This window comes from Lates calcarifer, linkage group LG3 (genome assembly GCF_001640805.2).
Source record: "Lates calcarifer isolate ASB-BC8 linkage group LG3, TLL_Latcal_v3, whole genome shotgun sequence".
Classification (NCBI taxonomy): domain Eukaryota; kingdom Metazoa; phylum Chordata; class Actinopteri; family Centropomidae; genus Lates; species Lates calcarifer.
Genome location: NC_066835.1, coordinates 15,516,968 through 15,528,034, shown reverse-complemented (window position 1 = coordinate 15,528,034; position 11,067 = coordinate 15,516,968). Strand labels below are relative to the sequence as shown.

Here is an 11,067-nt window from a genome sequence, read left to right as displayed (position 1 = left end):
CTGCTACATCTCTATAAGTCCAGATAAGCAGGCTGCTTGGCTCCGAGGGAGTGAGATTGAATCTGTGGCATTTCACTCAATAAAGGATCCCACTGCATTGTCCCAGATTTAACGGCCATACAGTGTGTAGTGGAGAAAACCACGGCACCACTGAGAAAGTCTCCCAGAGCAGCAAAATGATTTAAATTGCAACAAATGTACCACAACAACACTTATCTCTCCTGAGCACTGAGGCACTTCCGTTTATTCACAGATCTGCAGATGCGAAAAAAAAAGAAGCTGTGACTCCTGACGGCCAAATCATGTGCATTCGAGTGCACAAGGCCCACACGCTCAGTCCAATCCAACCAGTCAATTGTTCTCTATTAAGACGTCCTTTGTCTTGGAGTGCTGGCCTTGTTGCCTTGCAGAGACGTCTCAGGCAGTGGGAACTTGGCTACTGTGCAGCCGTGGTATTGACAGTACAGGCATCCCTAGGAGGTGACAAGGACAGCAATTGATTGGGCCTAAATGAGAGTGAAGAGGCAGATTGATTGCCATCGATCCACTTCTTCCTCCAGCAGGCTCCTCCATCTTTGATTATTACCACTTTACGCCCAATCAAGTGTGTGTGAGCCGTGATGGGTGGGGAAATCCCATTGAGAGGTATTAGCTCCATTTAGAAGGGCTGTAATTATGAGAGGATGTGAGGGCCCAAGGTCAACGCACAGCAGGTGCCATCAGGCTGGATGATAATAATAGGGCTTCCTCTTGCTTCCCACTGCAATTTAGTCATATAGATAATAGGCTATGGGGAAGATGGTTTGTTCTGCATGTGTGTGTTCCTTGGAGGATGCTTGGCGCATAATAAATGTTTCCATAATAACGGCCCGAGGACAGGCAAACAGCTAGCTGTGATGAAACACAATCATTTGCGATGCAGATTGAAGGATAACAGCGCTGCTTGGTGCTTTTTTCCACATTTTTTTATTGAAAGCTTCATCAGAGAGAAAAAAAACAACTCATAAAACCCAAGTCAAATCCTAACATCCACAGATGTACAGATAGTTTCTCAAAGATCACACACACTGAGCAGCGTGTGCGAGGCGTGACCATGTCCTCCTCGGCGCTGAAACAAAGAAAAAGTGAAAAAGAAACAGAAAGAGAAAAACTAACAAAAAGAAGAAAAAAAACAAATTAAAAACCGCTCTGCTGTCCTAATAAATAGTTCTTCTTTTTATCTGGTAAATGAGTCCCATGCCTAACACACTTTCTGTGCTGGCTATCTCTAAACAATTTGGTCGGCCATTTCCTAGTGATTGTTGGATTTGGTATTTCTCAGGGAGCTATTTGAACTCCATGAGGGGTGTGCTGGCTGGCTGGCTGGCTGGCTGCGCTCCTGGGGTTGTGTGGCCAATCGATAGCTCTCATCAAAGGTGGACCGAAGCATCAATTAAAAAGCACAGGGCCTCGCTCTTGTGGGGGGTAGTTTGAGCAATTTTCCCACTGCATTATGTGTGTGGAGAGTGTGAGTGTAAGTGTGTGTGTGTGTATGTGTGTGTGTGTGTGTGTGTGTGTGTGCTGGTCTGTGATGAGTTATTGAGCCATCGGTTCTCCTTTACACTCTGCTGTGAGAGACAGGATGTGAGAGTAACTCTGAACTACTATTTTCCTAACACACAAGAATCAATGTGGAATGGCTACAACTCTGTTCACAAAGGGTGAATCTGCAAGAGCCTCGCAACAACTGAGTATGACGTGTATTACATCTAATGAGTTTACTCCTGTGACAGTGTGGAGGCCACACTACTTTAATGACTTTCTGAATCATGTCAGATTTAGATGGTGGCAGTGACTGTGAGAAACTGTGAGTAAGGGACGGACTGTTTTTTCTTCTTCAAAAAGGCAGTGAAAGCACCTCACCTTGAAAGACTGACACTGGAGAAAACCAGGGTGTAGGTAAAATCTAAAAATCTGTATTTATTTGTTATCTGAGAGTAGGTAAACTCGCAGAGAATCAGATTCACCTTGTAGAGAGTGTGTGAGTTTTCCAAAGAGAATCGATGGGGAAAGAAATCTACTGCATCCTTCCTCCTCCCTGCATCAAACAGTGGTCGAAAACAATTCAAAGTATTTGATTTGACTTTCTTGGGGCACCAGATGAGTGAGATTTACTGCATTGTAATATTTTCAGGTACATTTTTGAGCACAAATTTATGCTTAGAACTGCATTTTAAATGCTAATAAAACCTAAAATATGATTGCATAAACTTTTCAAGCCTTTCTGGAACTTTGGCAGCAAACAGGATCATCCTGACACAGTATGCAGACTATGAAGAGTGTTGGAGCACCAGTAGAGCCAAGGTACACTCAGCGATATGAATGATATGCCAATGAGAACATTATCCCTCCAACCTGCTGTCTCTTCTCAGTGAGACAGCAGCAAATTAACCTGCAACCCAGCACACACAAGCAGTGCTAACACGCCTACTGCAGCTAGTGTTTCAGCATCATGTTTCTGAAATGAGTATCTGCAAATTGCAGATAAACTAAAGTCCTGGACGTGAGAGGACATGCTCTCATGTTGCAAATTGTAGCTTTCATGTTGGAAATGAGGTGAACTGGGCCCCTGGATCTCTGGCCAATAAGACAATGAGAGAGCAGCAGATTGGAGTCTTTCACTTCAACATGAAAAGGATGATAATGTGGACTTTGAGTGGACGTAGTGACGTATGTTAAATACAGAACGTAAGAATGGAAGAGGGGGAAAATGGTGAGTGACTGTGTAGAGAAGAAGAGAAAGAATCTGTCTGGGTATGATGGTGCAAAGACAGGAAGTGTGTGTGTTGCTAATTAGAGAGGGGTCAAGCTGGTCACCTCCTGCAATTCTGCACCGGGGACATTCTGCTACATGAAGACAGAGAAACTCCAGGCTATGACCACTTCTGCCTGGCAACATGAGCTAATGATCCCCCTTTTCTTTTTCTTTCTTTTTCTCTCTCCCTCTCTCTTGCTCACACAGTCACACACACACTTTCTCTCTTGGCATAGCTGGCTTCTGGTTTGTGCTGACACATGGGCTGACTGGGAGCTGAGCGTTTCTGCTACAGCCTCCTTAAAATTGCAGGCACGCCTCCTGTACACTTCCACCAAGGTATTGGTATTCTGAAAAGGTACTTTATGCCATTGTGCTATTAAGAAAAAAGCCATTTCTATTTGTTCAGTCAGGTAATCTCTCAGATCTCTGTGAAATATTAGTACCGTGCACCAAAAGCAAACACCTGCCTTAACATCTTTTTCTTTCTTTAAATCTCCATTAGCAAAATAGAGCTGATATTCTTTGTTGTGCATTCTCTCCGTAATCTCTTGACTATTTGTAATCCTATTTCCCGTAATGCCATTACTATTGAAACTCAGGCCATTTGTAGGACGCTCTGCTCTCTGATGTGCAACTCCTGCATTATGAGTCCTATTAAGCTTCTGTACTCTATAAAACAGCAGCTGTAAAAGTCTAGAGAACTCGACTTGGCTATAGCTATGCTGTATTCATAACCTTACTAAAAGTTATGTAGAACAACTCCTCACACACGCACACAGACACGCACACACATACTAGCTTAAAACTGGTTGAGTTATAGTGTAGCAGCTCTGTCGTTTCATCAGGACACTTAAACATGATTCAGAAGGAGTGAGTCCATGCAGCAATGACGAACAGATGAGCAGTGTGGGCACGTCCAGGGAGCTCTAAAACCCAACATTTGTCAGCTGTTAGCTGTTAAAGAACTGTAATGTGGCAGAGGCTTATTCATTGGGAGATAAGAGCAAATCATAGCCTCGAGGCGAGTGAAAGCAGATGTTGAGTGGCAGATCAGATGAAAGGAAAAAGGGCAGGTGTTGATTTGATGGGACGGTAAATGGCTGAATACTCGCTGAGACACGTCTGAATGACACATTTGGCTTTTGACCTCGGCTGGCGGATGGAAGATGAGAACGTAGAGCAGGTATTTTGAATAGAAAATAAAATAAATGCATGTATGGATTTAAAGGTGTAGTCCACAACAGGAGCCTGCGTTCTTGTTTCTTTTGTGTGTCGTCAAGTGGACAGGTGGCCTGTGAAGTGAGTGAGTCACATGTTTATGGCCAAATGATCAACAGTGGCCAACACGTCACACAGATCAGTGGACACAATGAAGGCACAAGCCCGAGACAGCTTCCTCTTTAGCACCATAGAGTAGCTTCGATACTGTGTCGCATTTCTTTAGCACACATCCTTTAACAAGCTCTCCCATGTGCTTTGCTTTTTTAACTATCACACTGATAATTTGGAATCATTTGGAAGCTTTGTTAAAAGGCACTCGATGTACAACTTGATTGTTAGTTACAAATGTCGCCTCGCATGACAACATAGCTTGCCTGTAATATGCACAACGCGCCATCTTGTCCCAAAATGCAGCCACTGGACTTCGATTTGAATGAGTCACATTAGCTGCAAAAGCTCAATTGCAATTGTCACCAAACAAAAAGCTCCTTCTCTGTTTGGAAGAAAAGGGTCTTTTGAGGGACACTGGAGTGGATCCTATTGCCCCAGAGGGAGACAAATTGGGCCCGTCAAGCCTCATTGCGAGAGTGACTGAAATTGGTTTGTGGTTCTGCTTCTGCACCATCCAATAAAGAGAAGAAACCTAAGAGAGAGCGTGCGTGAGAGAGAGCGGGACGAGGGAGAGAATGACAGCGAGGGAAAATGAGAGCAAAGGAGCCCGGCTTGGCCATGGCACATTAATGGTGCCAATGAAGCAGGGAAAAAACGGGGTCTTTTTAGTGCTGGAGCACCACGGTCAGGGCAGAGCTGAGCAGGCATGAGCGAAAAGAGCAGACACACAGTGCTCCTGACACACACAGGCTGCTGTAATGGGGGCAGAAATGGCTGCTGTCCCACAGGCAATTTCTTCAGGGGCAATCCTCAGAGATGAAGTCATTGAAAACCTCACGCAGCCCTGAGATGGAAAGACCGGATGAGATGAGTCGGAGGTTGTTTGTGCAACAAATTGGGACAACCAGGGGTACAACTGACACTCAGTGGTGGGGTCGCGGAGGGAGCAGCCATCAACATCTTGTTATGGCTGGTGAGGAGCCTAGTTAGTTCCCACAGGTGTGCTGACCTCCCCAGCTTGCACTGGGCAAATGATCAGGGGTTCAAGACAGACGATCCCTTTCTAGCCTTTAAACACACTTCTTCTGTGCCTTGTTAGTGGCACAGAGTGATGGCAGTTGTACAATGCAAACAGGATCTTATAAAGAAAGGTTTCCTGGTTTACAGATGTGGAGTCTGTTTCAGCTGAAGGAATAGTGTGACATTTTTCACAATAACTTTAATCACTCTCTGCTGGTCAACTGCACAAACACAACAAGACTCTAGGACATCAAAGCATAGTCCAGCACATAACTCCCCATAAAACAAAACTGTGTCATTTTTTTCACTGGTTTTTGTATGGATTCAACCAGCATAACATGTTAATTAGTGAGCCATAGAGGTGCTAGAGGGTGATTTTCTTAAAAAGTTGTACAGAGCCAGCCTGGCTTTTTCCCCTAGTGTCCAGTCTTTGTGCTAAGCTAGGCTAACCAGCAGCTCATGCAGACATGAGCACGACATGCATCTTCTCATGTAACTCTTGGGAAGAAAGTGAATAGGCATATTTCTCAAAATATCAAACTATTCCTTTAAGCACTTCTACTAGTTTCTAAAAGAGTTGATTTAATATTCTCTGGCTGCTACATACATTAGGCCAGTGCCATTAGTGCCATAAAGTTTATGCAATCATTACTGAAGACTGAAGCCAGTTTTGTTGAGTTTTGTTTGTGATTAACAAATTACCTGATGTACAGCATGCAGCAAACACCACTCATCTGGCAATCTGAGCAGATAAATACTCAAAAATGTGTCCTAGGTTTGGTGATGCCTACATGACAGAGATTAAAATGAGGTCAAACAGCAGCATGGAGATTCCCAGTTCTGTAAGCTCGGTATTTTGAGAAATGGTTGAGTTAGTTATGGCTGAGTCAAAGAGATAAGGAGACTGAGGACAGAAATCACTACGAGGACAAAGCTGGAAGCAATGCTTTGACGACCATGGAGCGTAGCAAGCAACGTTCCACAAATCTGTTTCCTAAAGTTTTCCCTGCAGGATCTGAGAGAGAGAAAGAGAGAGAGAGAGAGAAAGAGAGAAAGAAAGAGAGAAAGAAAGAGAGAGAGAGAGAGAGAGAGAGAGAGGTGGAATGCACCCACAGCATGTGAAAGCATCGTCAAGGTGATGAGACATATAAAGAAATGAAAAGACAAGAAGAGGAAGTGAAGGAAAAGGACTTTTGGTAGGGCTGCCACCGGCTGCATCACACATTTAAATACTGTTTGATGGGTGTGTGTGAGTGTGTAAGTGTGTGCATGTGTGTGTACATACTCTGTGTGTATATGTGTGTATGTGTGTGTGTCTGTGTCTGTGTGTGCGCGCGTTGGTGACAGCTTGGACAACTGTGGAAAAATTAGCTTAAACCCGGTGAAAAGAAGATGTTAAGAAAGATAGTAAGGACTGGTCCGGCCATCAAGGTCAAATAAAAAACAACGACAACAGCAACAACAACAACAACAATATCAACATTAACATCAACAACAACATCAACATCAACAACAACAAAATCAAACTGAAAAATGAAAAGGAAAAACAAAACAAAACAGAAAAAACAAAACTCTGGTTCAGAGTGTCTCTTCATCTTTGGTATAAAAATGGCCATCCATGGGCTGCATTTGATCCACAACTAGGAAAGACTACAGAAATTGTCAACAATTTCTTCTATTGCTTTTGCACTGATTGGTTTAAACCGTAAGCTCCTACTGAATCTACTGTTTTTATTTCACTGCCAGAATTTTTCTGTAGGTTTTTTTTGTTCGTTTTATAATTTTTTTCTTCTCGTTTTTTTATTTTATTTTTTGCAGTGTGACAAGCAAAGCGGGCTAAAAACATCTTAAAGCTCATAAAAAAGGTAAAATGTGGCAGATAAAAAGCACTAATGTCATTGACAGCAACTTTGCCATGTAAAATAATAATTATGATAATAAAAACAAGTTCAGCATTTGCAACAGACTGCATCCACAATGCAGCATGTTTTCTTATGTTTTCATTTTTTCCTCATTGTGAAAAATCTCTTCAGAGCTTCATCTCCCCCCCATGAGTCTTTTTCCCCCAACAGACATTTTGTTTTCTTCTGACACTTAGTTACCTCTGACATAATAATTATCAAAGTTTTCTTCTAATGAAGAAAAGAAAAAAAGCTCTTCTCTATTAAATCTGTACAGCTTATGTGATAGATTCTTTTTTCCTCTTTAGAACAACTCACCCAGTGTCTTGTACCCTCCAAGTGGTCCAAGAGACTGATTTTGTTTGCTTTTTTTTTTTTTTTTTTTTTTTTTTTTTTTTTTGTCCCTAACCAGACGTCAGAGTTGAACTCTGTAAAAAGTTTCTGGCGCCCTTCAAATTAAGGCCATGAAGATTCAAGAAAGAAAAAACACTTTGTTTTTGAATATATCTAGAAAACTAAAATTTAACACTAGAACATAAAAAAGAGTGAAAAGAAATTGTAGCTTAATATCTGAGGAAGACAATCTCTGTGTGTATCTCAAACTTGACTCCCCTTTCCTAATTACAAAATAAACTTCATCACCTACCTGCGCATTCAACCTTTTTTTTTGTCATTTTTTAATTAGATTTTTTTCCTTTTTTTCCTCTTTTTTAAATTGGTTGATAATTTTCTTTGAGAAACTTTTCAAGCTTCAGCCCAGCCCTTCAGGCAGGTTCCCAGACTAAACAATTTCACTTCTTTGCACTGTGCCCAGCAATTTTCCCATCCCCTTCCTCAGCACTCTTTGCCTCCTTCTTGCGTTTCTTTTTTGTTTTTTTTTTTGTAGGCCAGGTAGGAAATGAAAAAAGTGTCTCTTTTTTGGTGCCTGGGCAATCTGGAAGCAATCTCTTTCTGTTTCTCTTTTCCTCACATTCACAGTGCAGCCACCTTCTGTCTCAAGGCAACGCTGTCACAGGAACATTCGCTCAGGCCGTTGCTATCTGATGAAAGAGGAGAAAACAGAGAGAGGGAGAGAGAGAGAGAGAGGGAGAGAGGGTGTGCTGCTGTAATCAAAGCACAATATTATAAATACAGAAGAGCAATAGAGCTGACAGCTGACAGCCCCGTCAGAAGACTGAGGCAAAATGAAGCATGTTAAACAGTTCTGAGCAGGTCAGAAACGCAAAAATAAAAAAAGTGCTGCCAAAATGACGAGCAAATGACAACAGCTGACAGGATGAACTTCAGTCATTTCATAACAGCACTGTATTTCTTAGCACTCTCATTTTATTTCATTTTAAGATCAGTATGAAGTACTGTGAAGCCTAACAAAAAACATTTGTCGAAGAGAAATACCTAGCAATTCGACTGCCTTTGTAATTTGAAAAACATCTCGGAATTTTTCTGATATGTTTGTATGATTATATCCTCTCAGTTCAACAAATAATTCCCAGGCAGGAAGTTTTCCTACACAAAATGGATTTACTTAGAGAGAGAAAAAAAGCCTGTTTGTGATTTTAAAAATTTGTTGACCACAAAAAGAACTAATGTGAATCAACTAGTAGGGGGCGATATGACAAGCCTCTGTCTTAACATACACTATGTAATTTTATACAAAGTCAATATACTGTTTACGTTGTGAAATGTAAAATGTTGAAATTAATTGTAATGAATATAAGGAGCAGACAGGAATGTCTGTTTTTGGCTGATCTGACAAATGAAATACCCAAACATGACATAAAACACCCAGAGATAAGCATAGCAAAATTACAATATTGCTACATCGCCCACCCCTGCAATTTAGAAATAATAAAACAGTAAAAGACAAAATACATGAAAAGAGAGAATAAGGTGTCTAAAAGGTTGACAGCAACCTGCTTCACAGTTTGACTTACTTGGACTGGTATGAGTAAGCAGGAACATGGTCGGCAGCACTGTCCACCTGGATCTGTTGCTGCTGGCCAGCCACCTCCTGTGATGAGGGAGCCACTGTCTGGGGGGAGGCGTCCGTCACCACTCCCTGAGGACACATACACAGGAGGAAATGTGTCAGCACTGAACTCTAACAAGCATCTCCCTGCAGTGCTTGGTACTTCCTGCTGAAAAGTATGTGACCGCATAGAGTAAAATTCTACTTCTGTCTAGTCCGTATATACATCAGTATCACTGCACTGTATGACTGTCCTGGAAGAAGGAGCTGTCCTCTGATGCTCCTCTTGAGGTTTTTAATATTTTTTTTCCCCACTTAAGTTTTTCTGTGGGGTTTTTTGAGACAAACCTGAGATACGGAGCTATAAAAAATCAACCCATGCTATGAAGACAAGTATTTCTTACAGCCACAGAACTTTATTTAAAATGTCAAACCTTTTTAGTCAGTGCACATATATGTCCAGATTAATTACAAAGAAAAACATGTATAAAATAATGGTGGAATTCTAGGTGCCATGCAATGAAATTGCTTTCTTTAATTTGAATATTCACTCAAGTGGGATAAAGCTTTGTTTAAGCAATAAAAAAACTATAAACATTATTTGTCTTTAATTGAACAATTAAGCAAATTGAGTGAACCTGTAAAAGGGATACTGAGAACAAAGGTATTAAATTGAAAACAAAACAAAAACAGAGAAATAACACACTATAGTGATTTGACATTGCGTAGGGTTTTGTGCATGGTAGGCTGATATTACTGTATGATCTTTAGGACAAAGTGTGCTACATCGCTCATCATAGATTTTTACCTCTATGTTGGTGGTAAAAAGACTTCTGAAAAGATGACTGTGTGCACTGAATTCATCACAACAAACTTTTAGCCTTTTTATGTGCTGAGCATTACCAATAGCCCCCATCACTGAGCCATTTCAATCACCTTTAACAAGCTCTCAAGGATACTCCGCCCTGTCCATACATCAGCCCTCCAGACACTGGCTGATACAGTGATATACGCCCCGCTGCTGACATTGGCATTGAGAGGACGATGGTGAGGATGAAATAGGTAAAAGGCGCTGTGGGCTACACTACAACTACATCTCTCTCCCCTGTCCAACTCCTTCATGAGGAGGACTGCAACTTTCTGAGGAGGGGGAGGAGCGACTAATGGGTCTGTCAGGAGGAACTGTCATTGTCCGTGGGTGGTGGGCTAACCAGAGCTCCATGGCTGACGGATGCGTGTGTTCCAGCTACCTACCAGCCTGAACCGGCTGTGGGGAGGGAGGGAGGGAGAGGGAGAGGGAGGGGAGAGAGAGAGAGAGAGAGAGAGCACCGCTGGCACTGTGTCTCACTTCAGCTGCTGTCATCTGATACACGACTGATAGTCCATCTGAATACGACGGTACTGTCAGCCGCCAGACAGCCGGCCCGATCTCCTCGCCGGCCTGCCTGCCTGCCTGCCTGCCTGCTTTCTGCGTTCATCATTTCTCAGGCTGGACTGCCCGAACCTGCCAGGAGCTCAGACAGCCGCCGAAGAAGTGACAAAGTCTGCACTGCTCTTCAAATGCCTTTCCCAAATACTATAAAACTTCTGACTCATCTAGCTTTGCTTGCAGTTTTCTTCCTTATTGCTGTGGGTGCGAGTCCATTTGTTTGAAGAGAATAAGAGCAATTTACAGCAAGCCTCAACTATAATCTGTCTATTTAATGACTGTTTTGATCCGCTGTGGTGAACAGCATTTAGAAATGGTGGAGCGAGTGCTTGTGGGTGTAAGTGAGTGGGCTGTCAGCAGTAATGATGTCGTCCTTTGGGTAAATATCGACAGTTTTGATTATTGATAAGTACCATGTGCATGCGTGTGGGTCTTACTTCGACAGGGACGGCTGTTGGAGGCACAGGAGTGTACTGGGGAATGTAGGTCCCTTGCATAGGCGCCGCGGCGGCTGCAGCAGTCATGTACTGAAACACAAACAAAAGACAGATCAAAATCCCTGCACATGAAAATTCCTGCTACACACATTAGAGCATCAAATCCCGATCCAATATTAGAC

The 11,067-nt window shown here is 42.4% G+C and overlaps 1 protein-coding gene across 5 annotated transcripts in view; it reads right to left on the bottom strand.

The window, feature by feature from the left end:
* Positions 1-947: 947 nt before the first annotated feature.
* rbms3 (RNA binding motif, single stranded interacting protein) overlaps positions 948-11,067 on the bottom strand; it is a 254,977-nt gene continuing 244,857 nt past the window's right edge. For 4 of the 5 annotated variants that reach the window (XM_018685388.2, XM_051067783.1, XM_051067788.1 and 1 more), the window contains 3 exons: positions 10,886-10,975; positions 8,985-9,109; positions 948-8,090 (listed from right to left, as the gene is read on the bottom strand). In XM_018685388.2, coding sequence (XP_018540904.1) covers positions 8,087-8,090; positions 8,985-9,109; positions 10,886-10,975 — 219 coding nt within the window. In that variant the 3' untranslated portion in view covers positions 948-8,086. Of the gene's footprint in view, positions 8,091-8,980; positions 9,110-10,885; positions 10,976-11,067 lie in introns of those variants that run through there. The other variant, XM_051067787.1, reaches the window with a different exon arrangement.